Below are 23,596 nucleotides of genomic sequence, written 5' to 3'. Positions count from 1 at the left end.
CCCAAATAGGGTTGGATTTGAAGGGGTTGTAGATGGAACCTTACGGCTTTCATGGTAAAGCCCAGTTAGTGAAGCAGGTTTATGATTGGTTGGGTATGTGCACGACACTGCTGTTGCGTTGTAGTCTTCATCAGTCAATGTGTATGGGAATACATGGATGCTTTGTTTTCAAAGGGGTGCAACTACCACTGCATGGCATTTAGTAAAAACTTAACGCCAGATTCACAAAACTAATCTGAGACAAAATCCTAACTTTACGACTTTCCGTATTCACAAAGGGCATTCAGGAGTAGTAAAGTTAGGAATCCTAACTTCACTACTCCTAAATGTCCTTTGTGAATACCGAAAGTCGTAAAGTTAGGATCTTAAGAAAAAAATTAAGTTTAAATGAGACAAAATCCTAACTTTATGACTTTCGGTATTCACAAAGTGGATTCAGGAGTAGTTCTGGATGCTGCATTTTATGTAAAAAGGGGACCGCCCACAAAGCCCGTCCTGCAAGCGCCCGCTCCATAAAGAGCTAATGTTTCTCTGACTCACTGCGCGACCACTCCAACAAAACATGCAGTTGCGTGGTCTGGAAGTTGTGAGTCAGATTCAGGATCCCCAGTACCCCTCTCTAGGTGGCCTATAGCTACGTTCCCTACTCTTGCGAGGCTTCTTATTGGCCCACATGAATGAACAAATCTCCTTCTGCAGCTGTTTAAGAACTCCGGGGGGAGGCTCTACGGGTTGAGTTTGAAAAATGTATAGAATTTTAGGCAATATGTTCATTTTGATCGCCGCCACTCTTCCCAACCAGGAGAAGTAGAAGGGTCCCCATCTGCCCAGCTCCCCACACACCTGGGAAAGGAGCCGTTTGTAGTTCAGGGCTGCGGTGTTATGAGTAGAATTTGTGAGTTGAATCCCGAGATATGGGATGGCTCCTGCGTACCAATGGAGCAGAATTGATCTTGTCAGGGTCTCTAAGGTGGACGGTCGGAGTGAAAACCCCATAGCCTGTGAATTTGCCACACTAATTTTGAAGCCAGAGGCTATTGCAAATTTCTCCAGCTTGGCAAAGGAAGCGGGAACAGAGACCTGTGGCTCTTCCAACGTGGCAACCACATCATCAGTGTACAGGCTGATGGCGTGAGAGTCCCCCCAAACCGCACACTGAGAATCCGCGGCTCTTCCCTCACCCTCTGTGCCATTGGCTCCATATAAAGCGCGAAGAGCAACGGGGAACGAGAGCACCCCTGTCTGGTGCCCCACAAGATCTGAAAGGGTTCAGAAGAGCGCCCGTTGACTCTCACCATAGCTGTTGGCTGACTGTAGCAACTGAACACCCATCTAGAGAAGCAATCTCTGACCCCGGACCGCGCCAGGATAATCTTCAGATATCCCCAGTCCACCCGATTAAAAGCCTTTTCGGCATCGATCAATAGGATAACCTGTTCTGTAGTTTGGCGCTGTGCTTTATCAAGGAGATGAAGTAGCCTCCTCGTATTGTCGCTACACTGTCTAGTGCCTACAAAGTCAAACTAGTCAGGGTTTATTAACAATGGCATCATCGGGCCCAAGCGTGCTGCTAATATGCCCGTGAAGAGCTTCAGATCAACGTTCAGGAGGTATACTGTTCTGTAGGAGGCACAACACAGAGCATTCCTACCTGGTTTTGGAATTACTACAATCGAAGCTCAGAGTATTGTGGGAGGGATGTCCCCCGTGTCTCCTATCGAGTTAAATAATCTAGTGAGGATAGGGGCCAATGATGCGCAGAAAGTCTTGTAAAAGATGTTAGGGAAGCCATCTGAGACGTGAGACTTGTGTAGTTTGAGGCGAGCTATGGCCGAGATGACTTCTTATATTTGAATGGGATCGTCTAGGCTAGCTGCTTGGTCCGGGATAAGTTTTTGGAGATTAGCTCCTTGCACATAAGAAAGTGAATCTTGCTGTGCTAATTGTTGTGCGGAGTACAGAGAAGCATAAAAATCCCTAAAAGCCCATGCTATGGCTATGTCGTCGGTGCATTCATTACCAGCCTCATCACACACTGTATGGACTGTGGTCAAATGGCGCTGTGCCTGGAGTTTGTTGGCTAAGAGGCGCCAGCACCGATTGCCCCCCACATAAGAGGAGTGACGCAATCTCAGTGCAGCATATTCTGCTCTATCTAGGTCAATATCCGCGAGTTGCCGGAGAACTGCCTCCAGCTGTCACCACACTCGTGGAGCCCCGGTCCACTTGTGGATGCGTTCTAGTTCTTGAACTTGACCGGTGAGGTCCCTCTGTCTTCCTGATTCTATTATCGGCCACGGAGATAGCTATAAATCCCCCCCTGGTGTATACTTTAAGTGTTTCCCATAGTGTGATAATTGAAGTATCAGGGGTGTCATTGAAAATGAGGAATTCCTTTATGGCATTGTCCACGCGTTTTATTACGTCCGAGCGGTGCAACTGGGTATCACGCAGCCTCCAGGTTAATGATGGTCTTTCTTGAGGGGGAGAGCGAGCGTGATAGTCAGCGCCACGTGGTCTGAGTGTGAGCACGGCTCGATGTCCGAGGTTCGTTTGTGAGAGAGCAAAGCGTGGGAGCGGGAGCGGATAAAATAATCAATCCTAGCATACGTTTTGTGTGCATGTGAATAAGAGGTGTAGTCTTGGTCATTTGGATGCATGGAGCGCCACATGTCTACAAACCCAGGTCTCGCAACCACTCCCGCTTGTGTAAGGGCCCCAGTCACACCATGACGTTGAGCAGAGCGATCTAGTTGGTTGTCGAACACTAGGTTAATGTCGCCACCCAGTAGGAGTGTCCGGTCTGGGATGACAGCAAGGTACATCACTGCCCTGCTCAAGAATGCCTCCTGTCCCTCGTTGGGTGCGTACATAGAGCCAAGGGTATAATGGAGTGCGTTAATGGTGATCGTGAGTGCTCGAAGCCTTCCTTCAATCTCTGCCTGCTTTGCCCCCAATTTGCTCCTGAAAGAGCGTGAAAAAAGAATAGCCACGCCTGCCATTTTAGCAGTACACGAAGAGACTTATTGCAGAGGAAAAGCCCACAATCTAAGTCGATGTGTGCCATTTGCTAGGAGGTGAGTTTCGTGCAGTAAGCAAATTTGTGTTGTTGAATGCTCTAGATAGGACAGGACGGCCCTTCTCTTAAATCGGGCCGTTCAGACCTTTCACATTTAGGGTAAGGATTTTAAGCTCATCTAGCGCGCCTGTGGGGTCCCTGAAGATCCGCATTAATGAGCTGGTGGTCCCCTATGTGTTCCCCTCTCATGCTCCATGGGCTGTCTGGTGTCTTTACCTTGCAGGCGACCACTGCCTCAGATAGGACAAAAGCGGTCCACGACCCAGGAGAAAAAGCAAATTCACCAAAAATAAAATAAAAAACCCCTACAAGAAAAGTCCTACAACAAAGTCCCAGAGGACTAAAGTCCATCATCTTGGAATGTATGTGATCCGAGGACTATGCCCCGGGTCGAGACAGGGGTAGGGAAACTGTAAGCGGTGTCTGTGACCAGAGTCTCTCCGCCCCCACCCGGACCCATCCTGATTTCTGTGTAGAATTTAAACAAAGGTGGCTACACAGTGTCAGCTTGTTGCCTCTAGTTACTCCAAATTGCCATCGCCTGTTGGCTTCCCTGTAAGGGGCGCATGACTGCTTGGTACTCCTTAGACATGGTGGCTGAGTCTGGTTTCAAGGAGTTTGTTGGAGGTTTGAGCCGAATCCATGTATGGCCCCTTCTCCTTTTTCTTTTTGGTTGGCTTGGTGGTGTCTCCTCTTCTGCGGGCTCTGCAATGCCCAGGAGCCTTCTGGCCTCAGCAATCGATCATATTTGATGGAGTTCGCTATTGAGAGGGAAAATCAATCTAAATGGATGACATCATGACTACGACACGCCAATGGATCGTAAGTGTGCAGTGATGGGTCGGAACGCCTTTCTTTTCAGTAGGGTCGAGACGGCCAAGTCCTGATATAAAGTAGGTCTCTAATCTTTATATCTGAAGGTGGGGGCATCTCTAGCTGCTCATAGGATCAGCTCTTTCAATTGATAATCATGGACGCTGTTTAAAATCTCGGCTGGGGGAGGCCGCGGAGCTTCTTTGGGGTCCTACTTTGTGCGTAAAGTAATAGCTTAATGGAGAACTCTACCGGCTAACCAAGCATCGCGCGGAACATGTCCATCAACATGGCCTCAATGTTTGTATCCTCTAGTCCTGTTGTGATGCCTCGAATACGGATGTTATTTGGACGAGACCTGTTTTCAAGGTCTTCTGTATGCGCTTGAAGGTCCAGGTATTGCTCCCGTAGGCGGATGAATTCCTGCTGTAGGCTCTCGAGCTCTTCTGTCTTGGTCGACTCGTGGTCCTCCAGGGAGTTAACTCTCTCTCCCAATGAGTCTCTGACACATGACACCGCTCTCAAATCTGCGGACAGCTCTTGCTTCAAAGTGTCAAGGTCCTCCCTCAAGGAGGAGAAAAAGGAACGACTGACTGGCCCCTCCACCTCTTCTCCCCCCTCCACCTCTGCTGATGACCCTGGGCGGGTGGGTTCTCGGACTGAGACATTTTTAAAAGCATGTCCTTGACCAACCTGTCTTTCTTCAGTCTGCCGGTTGCCTTGACTGGGGACACGCCTCCCGATTCCCTTAATCTTCTATAATCGCAGGTCATGGAGCTCTCCCTGCGAGCTATGGACTTGGCCTTTGTATCACGGTCTCTTATGCATCCAGTCTAAAAGGGGAGGGAGCCAGTGCCTTCCCGATGAGTCCTCTATCTTCAGAGGTCCTCTGTGTGCTAGGCCGCTATCTCTCTCTTGCCACCACTCCTCTCACCGGGTCTTGTGCCCGGGTGCACGATTCAGCAGGGCCCTGGAAATCACTGTCAGGGCTCAGCCCCCCAGAGCGTTCTCTAATGGGGCCAATGCTCCCCCGCAGCCAAGCTTCTGTTCTGCTGTTTCAAGGGCGAATCCCCCAGGGCTCTGGCCTCTCTGGTGGTACTAACAATGGTCGATTGCTATCAGGGCTTCTCTCCACTTAATTGGGCCTTTTTCCACCTAGGCCTCAGCGTGCCTCAGCACGCCGTTGACAGCTACTTGCATCTTTATAACGGCGTGTACTCATTGTGACCGTAGTGCGATCTATTCTCTGCTGCATATGATGGGGCCTCTGTCAGCTCCTGGTTGGAGGGCTGGAGACAAAGCAGGAGCCGGGATCCAGGCCGCCGTTGGCCTACTCAAGGGCTCCACTCGACTCGCCACCGGAGGGCACACTCTGGATGGGTGCAGGTGGTTTTGGTACGAGTGGGCAAGTCGAGGAGCCACAAACTGCACCCGGTCTGACCGGGCTGTCTCTGCAGCACCGGGGACCCACACTCTGCGGCAGCCCTTTACGACTGTCGCACTTGCTGCTCTTTGCTGCCTTGGCTCTCCGCGGTACTCCTCACCCTCACCACAACCCTCAGTCCGCTCCAGATGGAAAAGAGACCGGCAGGCAGTAGGCTAAATGGGAGGGCCTCAGTCCTTACCACCTCGCGGCACCAACCTCTCTTTCTGCTGGCCTGCTCCTCATGCTGTGTGCTGCTGCCAGGTGTTCCAAGTGCGGCATCCACACCAGTTGTCTCCGGGCTAAATTAGAGATGCTGCCTAGTTCAGGCCGCGGCAGCCGGGTCTCCTCACGTCGGACCTATCGCGGTTGCCTCCGCCCCTTGCTACGGCCACCCAGCAGGGTCCTTTATGCCGCCATCGGTCATGGGGGGGACAATACACCCCGGGATGGTGTCTTTTCATGTTCGGGGTCACCCGGTTCCGCGCCAGACCAGCTCCGTCACTTCGCGGCCTTCTTCTTAGAGCAGTGGCAACCCTCCATGTGCGGCCTCGCTCCTGCATGCTACCTCTCAGCGCACACCAGACGCCGCGTGGCACCAGGATTGCTTGTCCGGGGGGGCACCTCTGCTCAGCCCACCTCCCCCGGGGGAGCCTGACTGTGTATAATTACTGAATTCGGCCAGGCAGGAGCGGAGAGATAGAAGAAAGCGCCCGACTGCTCCGCCATCTTGTCTGCGCCCCCCGCTCTATTTTTTTTTTTTAACTAAGAAAGGATTTCACCCCGTTGTATTCAGTCAGCCTGGTGAACGTCACTTCTGGTGAAAAACACATGGAAAGTGGTCTATGGAACCATCAATCAATCAATCAATCAGGGGAATTGTAAGCGCGCTACTCACCCGTGAGGTCTCAAGGCGCTGGGGGGGGCTGCAGATCTGCTTAGCCAAAGAGCCAGGTCTTGAGAGTCTTCCTGAAGGTGTTCAGGGAGGGAGCTTGTCTGATGTCTGCCAGTAGCTTGTTCCAGGTTTCGGCTGCAATGTGAGAGAAGAATCTCCTGCCAGCTCTGGCTCTGTGGATGCGCGGGGTTTCGGCCAGTGCGAGGTTGGTAGATCGGAGGTTTCTTTTGGGTACGTGGAAGTTGATTGTGTCATTGAGGTATTTGGGTCCATTGTTGTGTAGGCATTTGTAGGCGTAAGTAAGGATTTTGAAGGTGACTCTTTTCTCCACAGGGAGCCAGTGGAGTCTTCGTACGTGTTGGCTGATGTGTTCATGCCGGTGCGATGCTGAGGACGAGTCTGGCGGCAGTGTTCGGTCTTGTCTGGAGTTTGCGGAGTAGGGACTTGTTGATGCGTGCGTAGAGTGCGTTTCCATAGTCCAGTCTCCTGGTGATGGGTGCGCGGGTCTTACTTGACTCAGAGGGGATCCATTTGAAGGTCTTACGGAGGATGCGGAGGGTGTTGAAGCAGCGGAGGTGACGGTGTTGACCTGTCGGTTCATGGTGAGTGATGAGTCGAGTACGATGCCAAGGTTTTTGGTATGGTCTGAGGAGGTAGGTGGGCTTCCGAGGGAGGTCTGCCACCAGGTGTTTTCCCATGCTGAAGGGGTGGTTCCAAGGACGAGGACTTCTGTCTTCTCGGCTTTGAGCTTCAGGCAGCTGTTGGTCATCTAGACTGACGTCTTGCATTCCTTTCTGGAAGTGGAGTTTGTCATTGGTGGGGTCTTTTGTGACGGAGAGGATGAGCTGGGTGTCGTCAGCGTAAGATACGATGTTGAGGCGGTGTTGTCAGACGATAGCTGCAAGGGGGGCCATGTAGATGGGGTCGGAGAGGCATGGTGACAGTCTGATCCTTTGGCTTCTTCCAGTGAGGAATGACCAGATCCAGTCCAGGCCTGGTCCTTGTATGCCAGCGTCGTGTAGTCTGGTGACTAGTGTGTGGTGGGAGATGGTGTCGAAGGCCGCTGATAGGTTGAGTAGGATGAGAGCTGCGGAGTGTCCTTGGTCCAGGAGGGTGCAGATGACATCTGTGGCAGCGAGTAGTGCGGTCTTGGTGCTGTGGTTGCTTCGGAATCCGGATTGGGACAGGTCGAGGACGGTGTTCTCTTCGATGAATCGTGTCACTTCCCTGTTGACTGTTTTCTCTGCGACTTTGGCTGCAAGGGGGAGGAGCGACATGGGCCGGTAGTTCTTGAGGTGGGTGTGGCCAACAGTGGGCTTCTTGAGCAGGGGCCTGACTTCTGTGCGCTTCCAGTCATCTGGGAAGGTGCCTGTTTTGAAGGTGGTGTTGATGGTGCATTGTAGTTCAGGTGCGATGGCGGCCGCAGCTCTGTGGTAGATGTGAGGAGGCAGGGGTCAGCGGGGGCCCCCGAGAGGATGCCTTTCATGGTCGAGGCAATATCTTCGGTCGTTATCGGTGTTCAGTTGGAGATGGTGGGCTGGCTGCTGTCTCTGGGGAACGGGGGTCCCGCTGTGGCGTCTGGTGGATGGTCAACGAAGTTGTCGTAGAGGTTTCTGATCTTGAGGTGGAAGTAGGTTCCGAGCTTGTCGCATAATTCTTGGGATAGGGTGATGTCTGTGGCTTTGCTGCATGGGTTGGTGAATTCCTGAAGGACACTGAAGAGTACCTTGGAGTTGGCGAGGATTTTGTTGTGGATGAAGTTCCTCTTGGTGGTTCTGATTTGGTTGTGGTTGTCCGTCATGGCGTCCTTGTAGGTAGAGTAGTTTTCAGTTGTCTTGGTGTTTCTCCAGTTCTTCTCCAGGCATCTGCAGGTGCGCCTGGCTTCTTGGAGATCGGCAGTGAACCAGGCTGCTTTCCTGGGGCGCTGTTTGTCGGGGGTTGCGTAGCGGGGCAAGCTCGTCTGCGCAGTTGGAGATCCAGGTGTGGTGTCCTCTGGCTGCGATGTTTGCGTCGGGTGCCCAGGTGTGGTTGTCTTGGGTGAGGGTGGGGTTGAGTTTCTCATCAGTGACCTTGTTCCAGTTCCTTTGTGGAGGGCGTGGGGCTGGTTTGGGTGCCTCGGGTTTGTCGAAGGTGAAGTGAACGCAGTGGTGGTCAGTCCATGGCAGTTGAGTTGTGTGGCTGAAGTGAACGCTGTTTCCTGCTGCAAAGATGGGGTCAAGGATGTGTCCTGCTCTGTGGGTCGGTGTGGCGACGAGTTGTTTGAGTCCGATGTTGACGAGGTGGTCTCAAAGGATGGTGGAGTTGGGGTCGCTGCAGTTGTCGAGGTGGAAGTTCAGGTCTCCAATGAGTATGTAGTTCATTGAGGCGATGAAGTGCGGTGTGATGAAGTCGGTGATGGTGGTGGCGAAGGGTGTCCGGGGGCCGGAGGGTCTGTACACGAGGGTTCCTCGGAGCGTGGCGTTGGGGATGGTCTGGATCTGTAAGTGCAGGTGTTCGGGGAAGGTTTCGCTGGAGGTGGTGAGGCAGAGGGTGCTCTTGTGGGTGATGGCGAGGCCCACTCTCGGGTGGTTGGGGCAGTCCTTCCTCTGCATCTTGTATCTGTCCGGGATGGCGGTGTTGATGTTGAGGGCGGAGGCAGCATTGGTCCACGTCTCTACGAAGAAGGCGATATTGGGTGAGAGAGAGTCGAGTAGGTTCCAGATTTCCATGACGTGTTTGTGTACAGAGCGCACGTTGAAGAGGATGCATCTTAGGGTGTCGCTGGTGTTGGCGTCAGTGGTGTTGGAGGCCGGGGTGGTGATGAGGATCTGGCGGCAGTGGAGGCAGGAGAATTGGCCATGGGTCGTGTTCGGTGAGGCCTGTTGGCAGTCTCCGAGTCTTCCGGGGTTGAATGCAAGGAGGGTGGTGGTGTCATAGCGATGGATGGTCGCAGATCCAGGGTTCCTGAAGCTGGCCGCGGTCGGGTAGCTGACGGGCGCAGACGGGCTTGCCTTTGGTGCGCCTTCTGCGAGCCAGCAGCGCGAACACGCAGTGGCTGCCATTAAGAAGGTGAGGGGGGCGGGGTGGGACGTGAGCTAGGGAGGTGGGAGCGGGGGCGGAGTAGGGGGCAGGGCCTCAGGTGTGCAGCGGCGGGAAGAAACGGCTAAGTACTACTTTCAAGAAATGTGTGTTTTGTATGATTTTATGCTGTGTCACCAATGAGCCCAAGGTGTTGGTTTTCAATGCGTATCTAATTGCATTTTATTAGCTGTTTTCTTTAGTGTCTGTTAAGCATTATTTATTTATGTAAATACTGTACCCGTTGCCTCTGATACCACCCTGAGTAGAGGAGACACCACAATTTTTGTGAAGGCTGTGGTTAGTTTTAGGGTGATAAGGAGGCCTCAGCTCTCTGTCCTGACAAGGAAACTCATACTTTCCTCAGCTAATCCCCAGCCTACCACCTGCATGAGCATTAGTGGTGACGTAACAAAATCCATGTCTTATTTACTGTGTTTTACCTGCACCTGGCTGAGTTAGAGAATGCTCTGAATGTTTCATTTACCCGCTGCTTTAAAGTTCAGTTACATAAAGAATACTTGTGCTCATTTTCGTCATATACGTTTGACAGCAATTTGTTGTGCCTATGTTTGTCCAGCATGAGTGGTGTCCTCTTACTATTACGTTAAATCTCTTCTGAGACCAGTTTTAGCACTGTTAATACTACTTCTATCTGGACGATCCAGAGTGTTTTTTCTATTTATTTATTTTCAAGATTATTTGAGTTATTCACTCAAATTGGAGAAGCAGCATAATTTGATTTGGCCTTCAATATAATTGTTTAAAACTATATATTATTTCATTTAAAGTAGGGCTCGCTGGAGCTCAGATCAAATGTGGATAACGTGCTCACTGTTCTGTTTATAGCTACTTCATTGCTACCATCAAAACTGAAACCCAGATTTCTTGCAGAGTTAATTGAGAATATTCATTACCTTTCGATTACTTGAGAATTACAAGAGAATTGACTGTACACAGGTTGACCATGACACTTGGGTTGTTAAGAGTCCAAACGCAAGTGATGGGCCTGTGAAGAATCTTCTTCGATCGTGACCAGGGATCAGTGAGGAGACCAGTTATAAACAAACATGTCTCAAAAGGTCAGCCTTGAGGAGTTTCCTGAACTGTAAGTAATTGGATCCGAATCCCAAGAAGAGCGTAAGGACATTCCACAGTCATGGGTGCTGTACACCCAATGATCTGTATACATGGATTATCCTCTTGACTGATTGCAGATCTAGCAGATGGGCAAGTGACGACTGTAGCTGATCCTGTAAATAATGCAATATTTAATCCCATGTTTTTTGAGGGGTTACCTAACAAACATAGACACTAGGTGTATCTAAAGAATGTTCAACCAGTCCTAGTCCGGCTCTTCAATTTCATCTTCTAAAACAACTTGTAACTAATTTCAGCAACAAATTCACCACCAAATTATTTTCCCCAAAGAGACATGTTCTTTAGGCTAAGTTATCTGTTGCTTCATTTGTATTGTGCTTCTACAGCTTTGTAAAGTCTGGGTTCTGTACATCATGAATGAGATTTTTTTTAATCAAGTTATACACTTGATGAATCTGGGTTCTTTATATTTCTCTTCAGCGCCAAATATGAATGTTTATGGTAGTAACTTGGGATTGCTGACTATGTACCTAATAAGAATAATTCACGTGAAGTAATTACATTTTTGATGTGCATATTTAGAAAACACAGAATGTCATCTGCTTAGGCTGATAATGAGTATCTACAAAGATGAGTTTGTGGTAAGCACATTTTGAGAGATGAGAACAGAAAGAACAAGCATTGGAAATGCAATAGATCTCGCATTTGTTAGAATTAGAGCTGTTGGCATTGCAAATGGCAATGTCTTTTACCTATGTGCTATGGAGTGTATATATGTGGTGTGTATTGGAATTATATGGGTCGGATTGGATTAGTTTGTTGTGACAGTGTGTAGCGTGGAATTTTGTGTAGTGAATTGTGGAGTGGAATTTTGTGGCATGGTGTGCTGTGGAATTATGTGGATAGTAATTATGTGGTATTTAGTGTACTGGAATTATGTGCAGTGGGACTGTGTTATGGAGTGTAATTATGTGGAATATTATTTTGTGTTGTGGAGTATTGTGTAGTAAAGGATAATTGTGTGGTGTGCTATTGAATTTTGTGGCATGATGTGGAATTTTGTGTTGTGAATTGGATGTATGTTGTGTGTAGTGTAATTGTTTTGTTGAGCTGATTTATGTGGTTTGGTGTTGAAATATGTGGTGTGGATTTCAAATGTGTGGAGTTGAATTGGGTGACATGCAACTGTGTGGATAGCATTGCATTTTTGGTGTCGGAGCTTTGCTTTAGATCTGTGTTTTGGAGTTTTAAAAACATGGAAAAACTGATGTCCGGACTCATAAGTGGAGACTCTATTGGGCTCCTTGTGATTATGTTTATGGGCAGGATGGAGTAGCAACAGTGGCAAAAGGTGCCACCTACCAGAGTAGAGAAGGTATTTGAAGAGTTGCCACAGAAAGAAGAGGCAGATGGTCCCACCTACCAGAGGAGAGAAACTATTGCCAGAAGCCTGCCAGAGAAAGGCTGGTGCCTGCGGTGAGTGATATGTGTATTGGAATTATGATGTATTTTGAGGTAGATGGTTGGGCTATATATTATAAATAGATTCAACCTATCTTGACTATACAAACATGAAACAGAAATTTCTTTCAAAAACTGGTAAACAATAAAACAAAGTAAAAAAAGTTGTGTTGTTCCTAACTTGAAATATCCTTTATAATTAGAGAACGTTGTGGTTTCACATTTATGATATTTTGAAGCAAATACATTGTTTTTGGTGATTTTTTTGCATTAAAACAAAACCCAATGCATTTTTGGTCAATTGACTCTTCGTCATGGGTCAGTTTGATCAAAAGGAAACATATCTTGTTTAATGATTTCAAATTAGATTTGTGTCAGGCACATACATTGATATGCTCATCAAATGGAGATAACTTGATGCAATTTATGAGAGGTTGTCCAAACTGGATACAGAGAGAAAAAGCGAAAAAGAAAGACGTCCACGCGCTATAGCTAGAAAGTAAAAGAATAGAAAAACGGCTTGTTCTAAAACTACCTGTCCCAGCATGCATTAAACCGGTTTTGTAAAATAGTGTACCTACATGCCTAGATCCGACCTAAACACCCGTGTCCTGCATAATAAAGTGAAGTGAATTAACATAATCCCGGCATCTAGTACCTGAAATTTAATGTTCCGTCTAAGCTCTGATTAATGCAGTGCTTGTCATTGAAGACATTTTAATCTTTTCAGACATAAAACAATAGAGAAGCCCATGGTTAACCGTGATCAGTGGCAAAAAAATTATGTCAATAGATTCCATGCCAAAAACGGCTTTGCCAACTTATTTTGGTAGTGCTGTACTGCACTGAAACACTGCACAGAAACACAGACAGGAAAACAAGAAGAAACACAATTTTAGATGTTCGAAAGACGTGAACCTAAGGCGAACACTGAACCCATGGTCTGCACACTAAATATGTCACATTTTAGCGGCTAGTGTGTAGCTCTGTGAAATGTCCAACTAGCTATGAAGAAACAGGTGGCCGTGAAAAGTATCTACATGAAATATGACTTTTCAGCAATTTAACCCTGTACAGTTGCGACAGAAGTCTAGGGGATATGCTATTAGAGGCTGAAACCGGACGCTGTGGCAGGTAGGGAGGTGGGTGTGGAGGTGTTTGACACCTAACTCGCAAACAAACAACAATTGGCTGCTGCAAGCAATAACAATGATAGTACATGGCGAACGGGAGGGGTGGGAGGGTTGTCACAAGATAAACCCATGTCGTTGAGAACAACATTTGAAGCCCGTATTTACTTTAAACAAATGCATTCTGGGAGTGGGGGGTCTTGGTTCACTACTATTGAATGTACACAGATGAGTTGAAAGGAAGATGGTGCCTCTGCTGCAAACTGAGTCACCTGGTGTGTAACTTTACACTGACCCAGGCCCGCTGCAGTAGTCTCCAGGAACACACTGCCATTTCCCCCCAGCCACACTCGTATTCACAAACCCCCTGGGGTCACCCGCCAGGCAACCCTGGGACTGGGGTGGGAGTGAACTGACCTGGAGCTCTCTGGTGCGAAACCACCGACAGACGATGGAGGAGAACAGGGGCCTGAAGCCTGATAAACCCAGGGTTAAAATCAGGAGACGGTGTTTGCAGGTCGGAGAGTCTTCAATGAGCGTGTGCCGCCACACAAGAGTATCAAATCAGGAGGCAAGTCATTGGGGCGGAATCACGAGACTCTGTGGAGGCACAACGCCGCACTCATTAAAGGACACCCAGTTGCAAACGTGCGGCTACGGCTCGTTGGGCAGCATGAAGCCGTGAAAATGCAAAATTAAAATAAATAAAGTGAGCGCTGTGTCCCTAACGGATGCCACGCTCATTAAAGTAAAAAAAATATACACTTTACAGCGCATAGCGCTGCAGACGCCGTGGTGCCCATTAGTGTCTATTTCCCAAATAGTGCGCGCTTACCGACATGAAGGAGACAGTGTCACATCACTAGTAAAGCATCCAGTCCAGGTGGGCGGGGCTAAAACTGGACAGGGTGGGACTAAAAAGCCCCCCTTACTATGTGAAGCCAGCTTTTAGCATGGAGGATGACGCAAGCCAATAGAAACAGGGGGTGCAGCCTACACTCTGCTTCTGAAAGTGAATTGATCACAAGAAGCCTCGCAGCTGCGAGCAGCACGCATGCGCTGTAACGCAGGTCTGCGAGACCTAAAAATGCACAATGCTGTTAAGAACTAGGGGCCAGATGTACAAAGGCATTTTGTAATAGCAAACCCTGCAATTAGCAATATGCTAAGGTTTGCAATCCTAAATCGTTTTTTGGTACTTATTAAAGAAGATGGTAACCTATTTGTCAAAGGGTCATGTTCCCTTTTGCAAATGGTGTTGGCTGATTTCTGGGAAAGCAGACAGAGAGCCAGTGCACCACAGCCTTCTTCCCACAGTGTTTTCCCCAAACGGGGATCTTGTTTTTTTCTTTCAAAGAAGCACCAGTTCCTTTAAGAAAGATGGACTGTTTAAAAAAGATTCCTTTTTGAAAATTTAGACAAAGGGATGGTGGTTTGCTGTTTCTTTTAGGCCGCCATCCCTATGACTACACCAAATCGCACATAGTAACCTTCCTAATTAATATTCATTAGCCAGGTCATTCTGCAGACCCCTTAAGGCTGGAGATTCTGCAGCGTGACCTATTCGTGCACAGGCCACATTGCAAAATTAATGATTTGTCACAAAATGTTGGTGCGAGATTTGCTATCACTTTTTGTGAACGTTCTTGAAGTACATCTGGCCCCAGAGTCATTCATTTCCTTTTGTTGTGAGTCGTTTCCACAAAACAAAAAAGTAACCTTCAAAGGATTAAAATATTTCTTAAATATGAATCAATGATTGTACCGTAAGGAATTTACACACTATTTCACCCACCATAAGCCAAATACATCTTACCCAGAGCAAGTTTTGCCATTTGTAAATTGTTGATCCAAGACTGTTTACTGCCAGGGGAACACGTGTTGAAAATACCAGTGAAGAAGGTTGACCGGCCGGCTCTGCCAAAATACAAAAAAAAGCATAAAGAAATCATTAATTTCTCATATGAACTGCTTTGGTTGGACCATCGTCCACTACTTTTATTTTCATGCTAAATAGCGCATTAGGAAAATAAAATGTTACTGACTTGTCTGGCTTGCCAGGGAGCTGCAGCTGGATTCTGCAGCGATCTGCAGCTCGGATTTCATCCTCTTTCTTCAGGATGAGTTTCTGCAAACCAAGTGTCCAGTCTTGTGCAACTGCGTGATTTAAGTTCTAAAGAAAAATGGGATAGTGAAGCGTACAAGTAGAATACTTGACTGCACAGTTAAATTACATAGAGGCTCCACTCCATAGTTACCCACTTTGGCATCCGTGCCAGAAAGACACTAATGCCCTAGAAGGTGACATTAAAAAGCAACAAATTTAATGAAACCCTGAGATTTCCATAAGTGATTTTCAGAGAGCAAATGAAAACCCAAGGAAATAAATTCCATTGCATATAGAAGAGGTCAACACCTGTATCATGCGATGCACAAATAATGAAAGTTTATTAGTGTTGGGGGACCCTAAAGCTATACTTAACAGTCCCTGAGCAATAAGTGACTCAACTGTATTGGAAGCCTTATTTGTGCATTTTTCCCCCACTAATGCTTTCCTAATGATGACCTGTCATATGAAGCAGGTGGCCAAAATGTGTTGGGAACACATATTGGTGCTTATGAAAGCCCCAAAATAAAACAAGCATTGGCAAAGCCAATAGGTTGTGCCTATGCAAGCACTGTTGGCTTTGCCAATGTGTTTTAGCTACGTTGTACACCAGCGTTGCTACTTTTTAGGTTCAACCGAAGAGCCAGGTCTTGAGACTTTTCCTGAAGGTGTGTAGCGTAGGGGAGTGTCTGATGTTGACTGGGAGCTTGTTCCAGGCTGTGGCCGTGATGTAGGAGAAGGTTCTTCCGCCTGCTCTGGTCCTGCGGATGCGTTGGGTTTCTGCTAGGGGGAGGTCGGTTGAGTGGAGTTCCCTTTTAGGTACATGGAAGGAGACTCTTTCGTTAAGGTATTTAGGTCCGGTGTTGTGAAGGGATTTGTAGGCGTGGGTGAGTAGCTTGAAGGTTACTCTCTTATGGACGGGGAGCCAGTAAAGGTCTCGTAGGCGTTGGGTGATATGCTCATGTCGTGGGATGCCAAGGACGAGTCTGGCCGCGATGTTCTGGAGTTTGCATAGCAGGGATTTGTTGATTTCAGTGTAGAGGGCGTTTCCGTAGTCCAGTCTGCTTGTTATGAGTGGTGGGTTTCTGGATTCGGAGGAGATCCACATGAAGGTCTTGCGGAGGATGCGGTGGGTGTTGAAGCAGGTGGAGGCAACGGCGTTGATTTGTTGGGTCATGGTGAGGGAAGAATCGAGAATGATGCCGAGGTTCAGGGCGTAGTCTGTGGTGGTGGAGGGTGCTGATGGCGGAGGGCCAAAAGGAGAAGTCCCAAGCTGAGGGGGTGGGTCCAAGGACGCTGACTTCCGTCTTCTCCGAGTTGAGCTTTAAGATAGCTGCTGCTCATCCAAGCTGCGACGTCTTTCATTCCATCTTGGAAGCAGAGTCTGGTGGTTTCAGGTCCTTCGTGAAGGAGAGGATGAGCTGGGTGTCATCGGCGTAAGATACAATGCTGAGTCCATGCTGTTTGATGATGGCGGAGAGGGGGGCCGTGTAGATGTTGAAGAGCGTGGGTCTGAGCGATGATACTTGAGATACTCCGCAGTTAATCTCTGTGGGTTCGGAGAGGAAGTGTGGGAGTCTGATCCTTTGGGTTCTGCCAGCGAGGAAGAAGTGGAGCCAGTCAAGGGTGGTTCGCGTATTCTGGGGTTGTGGAGTCTTGCTGTGAGAGTGTGGTGGGAGACGATGTCAAAGGCTGCGAAGAGGTAGAGTAGCATGAGGGTTGTGGTGTGGCCTTGGTCGAGGAGTGTGCAGATGTCATCCATGACAAGGAGGCGGGCAGTCTCAATGCTGTAGTTGCGGTGGAATCCTGATTGGGTGGGGTCGAGGATGGAGTTCTCTTCGATGAAGATTGTCAGCTTTGCGTTGACGATCTTCTCGGTGACTTAGCAGCGAAGGGAAGGAGAGAGATAGGTCGGTAGTTCTTTAGATCTGTCGGGTCTGCGGAGGGTTTCTTGAGAAGGAGCTTGACTTCTGCATGTTTCCAGTCATCGAGGAAGGTGCCGGATTCAAAGGAGGCATTGATGGTTCGATGTAGCTTGGGCGCTATTGTGGCGGCAGCTCTGTGGAAGATGTGCGGGGGCGGGGGTACATGGGATCTCCTGAGTGAATGCTCTTCATGGTTGTGGTGGTATCTTCAGTGGTGGCCGTGGTCCAGGTGGTGATGGTGGGTTAGCTGTCATCACTGGAGGGAAGGGTGGTTTCTGGAGTCTGGTCATTGAACTTGTTTTAGAGGGTCTAGATTTTCAGGTGGAAGTAGGAGCCGAGCTTGTTGCGGAGGTCCTGGGAGGGAGTGACATCTGTGGCTTTGCAGTGGGGTTTGGTTAATTGCTGGATGATGTTGAAGAGTTCCTTCGAGTTGCTGGAGTTGGTGAGGATTTTGTTCCGGATGAAGGTCTTCTTTGTGGATCTTATGCTTTGGTGGTATTCTGTCATGACGTTCTTGTAGGTGGTCAGGTCTTCCGTGGTTTTTCTGTTTCTCCATCATTTTTCGAGACGTCTGCAGGAGCGTCAGGCTTCTTGGAGGTCAGTGGTGAACCAGGTGGCCTTCAGGAGGTGTTGTCTGTCGGTGGGGCAGAGGGGTGAAAGCTTGTCTGCGCAGTTGGTGATCCGCCAGTGTAGTTCCATGGTTGCAGAGTTGGCATTGGTCGAAGCAGGGGGTGGTCGTGGATGAGGGTGGAGTTGAGGTGCTCCTCTGTGACCTTGCTCCAGTTCCTTTATGGAGGGTGGGAAGTGGGTTTGAGAGCTGTGGTTGTGTTGAAAGAGAAGTGAACGCAGTGGTGGTCCATCCAGAGGGGCTGGGTGGTATGGCTGAAGTGGATGTTGTTCCCACCTGCGAAGATGGGTGCATGTTTGCACCTAGAGCTGTACTAAAGTACTCTGGGGGCACAAAGGGCATGAGCGCCCACTTTCTGGTATTATAAGTGGCAGCAGATGTTTGTGTGACCACTACTGTGATAAAGATCATGCCGGCTCTCATGTGGTGCAGGCTCAATCTCAAGGAGCATGCCTTTGTTTTCAAGGAGGTGTGACCTAGTGCAAAGGAGTGAATAGTTTTCCTTTGAATCCTTCTCCTATTTCAGACACAGTTGGTGTCAGGGAGGACACTGTGTGCCACAGTGCGCCTCCTAAGGTCAAACCCTTGAAAGTAGGGTAAAGGGTTAAATGGATCCCTCCCTGACTTCCACCTGTAAACAGGTGCAGTGAGGAGATCTCAGCCCCTCCCCCTTTGTAATGCCCGGTTGCGCCTGCAACGTAAAAGACAGACTGGCTGCTTCTAACAGCATCATATTCATAGAGTGGGGACACTAGGAGCTGATTATTAGGTCCAGTGACCCTTGCTCCCGAAAAGTAATTAGTACACAAAGGGAGTCACTGTTCCTTGTAGAGGATGAAAGAGGAAGAAACTTTTTTTCATGTGCTACTCAATCTGTGGGGGACAATGTGTCCTCATCATAATGCCCTCACACCCCGAAGGATGTCATGCTTCATCATTTGGGCTTTGCTCCTCGTTGGGCCGGCGCTGCAATGCCCTACGGGTCCCTCAAAGGTTCTCTTAATCGGAGATCTTTTGATGAGAAGCTGTTTGGGTGCATGGGTGTAAGTGGCAGTGAAGTCTAAAGTGCTGTGTTAAACAATGACTGGAGGGAGAGTGGGTACTATTTATTAGGGTGATCCCTCTGTCACTGTTAAAACAAAGGGTGTAGTGCTGCTCTAGGGGATATTATGTCTCTCTGTAGCTGGGTATATGTCCCTAATGGACATATATAATGGTCAACATGTTTCGTGTTGTATGTGGCCTCAGAAGGAGATCCAAAGCGCTTCTTCCGGAGCAAAGGAAGTTTAATTTTAGTATCCTTGGCGGCCTGAACTAACCAGTGCCACCAAGTTTGTAGAAGGGAATAGCGTTTCTGAAAAGAGAGCAAGTGTAGGACAAAAGTATAGTATGGTTAATACCTTGTCATGATAGGTTGTCCGGGTCATCCATTGGAGGGCCTGGTGCGCATTACCCTTAGCGTGACCGCTGAGGATAATACTGTGGCCGACCATCCAAGATAATAATCTGTGGGATGAGCAGCACAGGAGGTCAAGCTGCTGCACCTGGGGCAGAGGTCGGGGAAGGAGCCGACAAGCAGGGGTTCTGACACTTTTGCTCAGAAAGATGAAGGAAGCTTGGGAAAAGTGGATAAAAATAATACTTGGGCCTTGGAACACAGATAAGAAGGATACAGGAAGAACTACCGGAAATGGTATGCTACAATGAATAAAAAAAGGAGGAAAAGTAAGTAGCAAGCACACCAACAAATTAAAAGTAAGGGTTGGATTAGATGTAAGCCGCTTTTAAGATTTATATTAAATACAATCGATTTCACAAGCGCAGTGCCAGTGCTTTGCAGGTGACACCTAAAAATGCCTTTCGCCGAGAAAAAATTATCAGATTCATTCGACACCACTTGAAACTATTTGATCAGTTGTTTTATTGCAACAAGAGAATTTTAACACATCACCATTTTGACCAATGTATTAATATGAATATTATTTTCTTTATTTATGGCAATCATAAGTCTCTTTTTTCACCTTTCTAACAAAAAATTGTTCTAACACATATATGAAGCCAAGAGGATCATAACATATCTGTGTTGCTTTGACCATAAAATGTATATACCCTTTTGAACTGGGACCACAACTAATCTATGTATCCCTTGAACTAACATTTAAGAGGCTTCCTCTCTGGGAAACTGTTAAAATATACAGGTGTAAACATCATTTCCTGGAAGGCTGAGGGCACCCTATGCTTTTTAAGAGACCCTGTAGTACTTCCATTGGAGAAGCCACAATTAAGTACAGATCTGAAAGCAGCAGAGAAACAAGTTTGATTTTCCTGAGAAGCAGAGTTGGAATTCTGTGGATTCAACAATTTGATTCAATCCCGCGGCATCCGCCGGCGGGTTTCCAACATGGAGGCGGGAGTAGGACATCCGGAAGAGGGGGTCAGTGTTCCAGCTTCAACAACGGAAGCAACGCATTGTGGAATGGCGGAAAGACACAGCCAGGAGAGAGGAGAAAAAGAGGAAGACGCCGAGGACCACGAGAAGGCAGGAACGAGGAAGACTATGGAGGAATGGCTACAGTCAAGACCAGACGACAAAGGAGGCTGCGAGGACCGGAGCAGGAGCTGCAAGGAGAGCAGGTCAGCGGAGAGCAGCGGGAGAGCGTCCGGAGGCACTACGCTAGAGTCAAACCGGCCAGAAGGAGAGCAGGGCAGCGTGACTTCCCCAGCTACTACCCAGGAGGGCCACGGCTTAAGGCAAATACTGTTTCTTAACCTCTTTTCCCTAGGAAGGTGGAGGACAGGGTACCACTAGGGTATTGAGGGCACTTTTTATGCATGTTCATGGACACAGAGCACTACGGAGGTGTGGCTAAAACAAGGCACTAAAGTAAGTGATTGCTACTCGTGGTAAAGAGTGTGCAACACTGAAGTGAAAGCGCCCTGGGTGAAGCTGACGGTTGACCCTTAGATTACGCTAGCCATACAGGCACATGACCTTTTCCCCGTCTGTTTATTTTGAGGGTCTTAAATCACCACCACTCTTCTTCTGGGACAGCCAAGAACCAGGACACCGGGAACCAGGAGCCTGAGAGAAAGGAGTTCTCCTGGAAGGGCCCAGTGAGGAAACGGACCCTGCTAAAGACACTGTTAAAGACCCAGCTGAGAGTACTCTTTTTCCTTTCCCCATCCCCTTATTCCGTATCGTACTCACTTGAACTCTGCTACTTTACTTTAATAAAACAATGCAGATACCCACTGTCTGAGAGTCATAGTGACCACAGGTGGTGTCAGAAGTGGGATCACTGGTCATTAAAGACTCATCTTGACTCAACCCAATACCATGGAGGCTATGGTCATCCAGTTGGCAGAAGGCCAAAGGCATCTACAGCTAGTTCTAGAACAGCAGAACCAGAACACCCAGAAAGAGAGAGAGGCTTTTCAGTCTGCTCAAAAGAACAAGCCACCCTGCTGACAACCAATCAACAAGTGCAGGACACCGCCATTTTGCGGTTGACGGACGCTATTTCAACCGCCAGGGTACATCCTAATTTTCCTAGCTCAGTGTTACAGAAGTTTCAGGAAGGAGATGACCCTGACTATTTTTTTGTAAATTTTGAAAGAGTAGCGAAACTGCTACTTGGCCTCCGGAAAGATGGGGCCAATATATAGCACCTCTCCTGTCAGGCGAGTTACAGGCAGCGTACCAAGCTGCCAACCCCGCAGGAATCACTCCATATCCTGAAATCAAGAAGACAATCCTGGAAAGACAGGGACATGATACAGAATATTACAGAGCTAAGTTTCGGAAAGAGAAATGGGCTGCTAGGGGTCTCTATTATCGCATCAGGGATTTAGGTGAAAAGTGGTTACAATCTAGTACAGCTCCCATGGAAGAGGTCATTGTCAAGGTCTACCGGGAACAATACTTAGATGCCTTACCTAGTAATACAAGGTCCTGGATAAAACAACATCCAAACTTAACAGTACAGACAGCCATTGAGTTAGCATGCTCCTATCATAGATCCCCAGAATTCAGAGTACCACTCCTCAAAAACTCCTTGCTTACCCCGAGAGCCTACCTTAAGACAGTGCAACAGAGAAATCCAAGCGGAAATAGGAGTGCAAGTAAACCACCTTTACATCCCATGCCAACCCAAATGGGTCCTCAGTGTTTCAGGTGTTCAGAGTGGGGACATATAGCCAGGATTTGCCCAATCAAGGGATACGGAGGAGACCCCATGGAGGTGGGATGGTCCCGAGGTCGGGGGTTAGCCACAGGAGAAACCTCCGGTCAATACAAAACCCCCATCCGGCTTGATGGTAGGTCTGTGGATGCACTATTAGACACAGGATGTCACCGCACAATCGTGTCCCAAGAATTAATACCTCTCAATCAGGTTTCAGATGAGGCACAAATTCAAGTCTCCTGTGTACATGGAGACGTACGAGTGTATCCTCTGGATGAAGTGGTGCTTGACATAGAAGGAGATCCTGAGGTCCGAAAAGTGGGAGTGGTGCCAGCATTAGCAGAGAAAGTTCTCTTGGGCACCGATTTACCTCGTTTTGATGAGTACTTACTCAACATAACCAAAAGACATAAGGACACCGAATGGTTGCAGGAAGCCCCCTTCGCCACTTCAGACATATTAAGGGTGGAGACGAAAGTTCATAAAACCCGAGCAGAGAAAAGAAAAGACAGAGCAGAGTATAGAGCCACAGGTCTGTTGCCGGTTACCTCTCTCCTTTCTTCCCCAGATGACTACCAGACCCCGACGAGGAATTTTAGAACCTCACAGAGGGACGATAGCACGTTGGTCCAGGCATGGACTCAAGCCCAGAAGAAAGACCCAGATAAGGTAGGACCATACTTTTGTGTACGGAAAGGTCTTCTGTACAGACTCAGTGGCGTACCTCCCCACCGGGTCGAACAGCTTTTGATACCTCTAGCTTTTCAAGAACAGGCATTGCACATAGCACACAGTCAAGCTGGGGGTGGTCACTATGGACAGGAACATACTCAAGTATTTGTCAGAAAGATTCTACTGGCCCGGTATATATAAGGAGGTAGCTACGTTTCACGCAGCCTATCCTAGATGTCAGTTGGTAAATCCCTCCACAGAAAGAAGAGCTCCCTTACACCCGTTACCTATAATTGATGTTCCCTTCAAATGAGTTGGGATGGATTTAGTAGGACCATTACTTTCCTCTAACCGAGAACTTCAATATATACTGGTACTAGTAGACTATGCTACGCGCTACCCTGAAGCAATACCTCTGACAAGTATGACCACAGTCTCAGTAGCTCAAGTAATGATCTCTTTTTTCTCAAGAGTTGGTTTCCCAACGGAAATACTGACTGGTCAGGGAACCCCTTTCATGTCCAGGTTAATGAAGGAAATCTGCACTCTGCTAGGGGTACGACACATTCGAACAGCGGTTTATCATCCACAAACCAACGGTTTGGCGGAGAGATACAACCAGACCATAAAAACCATCTTGAGGAAATCTATAAATGATGCAGGAAAAGACTGGGACCATAAGCTTCCCCTGTTGTTTGCAATCAGGACCCATGAACAAAGGTCTACAGGGTTCAGTCCTTTTGAGTTACTATTTGTACGACGACCTCGTACACTTTTAGATATGGCAGCTGAGCAGTAGACTGAGGAGGAGGATGAAGGGAAGCCGTTGTTGGGGTACACTACTTCCATAAAAACTATCCTACATAACCTGTGGGAGGAAGTCCATCAGAACTTGGAAAAGGCACAGCAAAAACAGAAAGCCTTTTACGACAAAGGTACCAGTTTGAGGCAACTGACAGACAAGGACAAAGTATTGATACTTCTCCCATCCTCAGATAAGAAGTTATTAGCAACCTGGCAAGGTCCTTATCAGGTGTTGGAGAAAGTTACACCGGTCACATACAGGATACCAGTTCCATGAACAGGGTCTAGGGGACAAATATTCCATATCAATCTCCTAA

The 23,596-nt window shown here is 48.1% G+C and overlaps 1 protein-coding gene across 6 annotated transcripts in view; it reads right to left on the bottom strand.

Annotated features, from left to right (window-relative positions):
• The window catches only part of ARHGEF10 (Rho guanine nucleotide exchange factor 10), an 869,022-nt gene that overhangs the window by 380,754 nt on the left and 464,672 nt on the right, over positions 1 to 23,596 (bottom strand). For all 6 annotated transcript variants that reach the window (XM_085610812.1, XM_085610814.1, XM_085610811.1 and 3 more), the window contains 2 exons: positions 15,005 to 15,132; positions 14,776 to 14,876 (listed from right to left, as the gene is read on the bottom strand). In XM_085610812.1, the coding sequence (XP_085466938.1) occupies positions 14,776 to 14,876; positions 15,005 to 15,132 (229 nt within the window). The remainder of the gene's footprint in view (positions 1 to 14,775; positions 14,877 to 15,004; positions 15,133 to 23,596) is intronic.

The sequence above is a fragment of the Triturus cristatus genome, chromosome 6, assembly GCF_964204655.1.
Source record: "Triturus cristatus chromosome 6, aTriCri1.1, whole genome shotgun sequence".
NCBI classification, from domain to species: domain Eukaryota; kingdom Metazoa; phylum Chordata; class Amphibia; order Caudata; family Salamandridae; genus Triturus; species Triturus cristatus.
The sequence above is the reverse complement of the archived record's forward strand: the minus strand, read 5'-3'. Positions and strand labels throughout refer to the sequence as shown.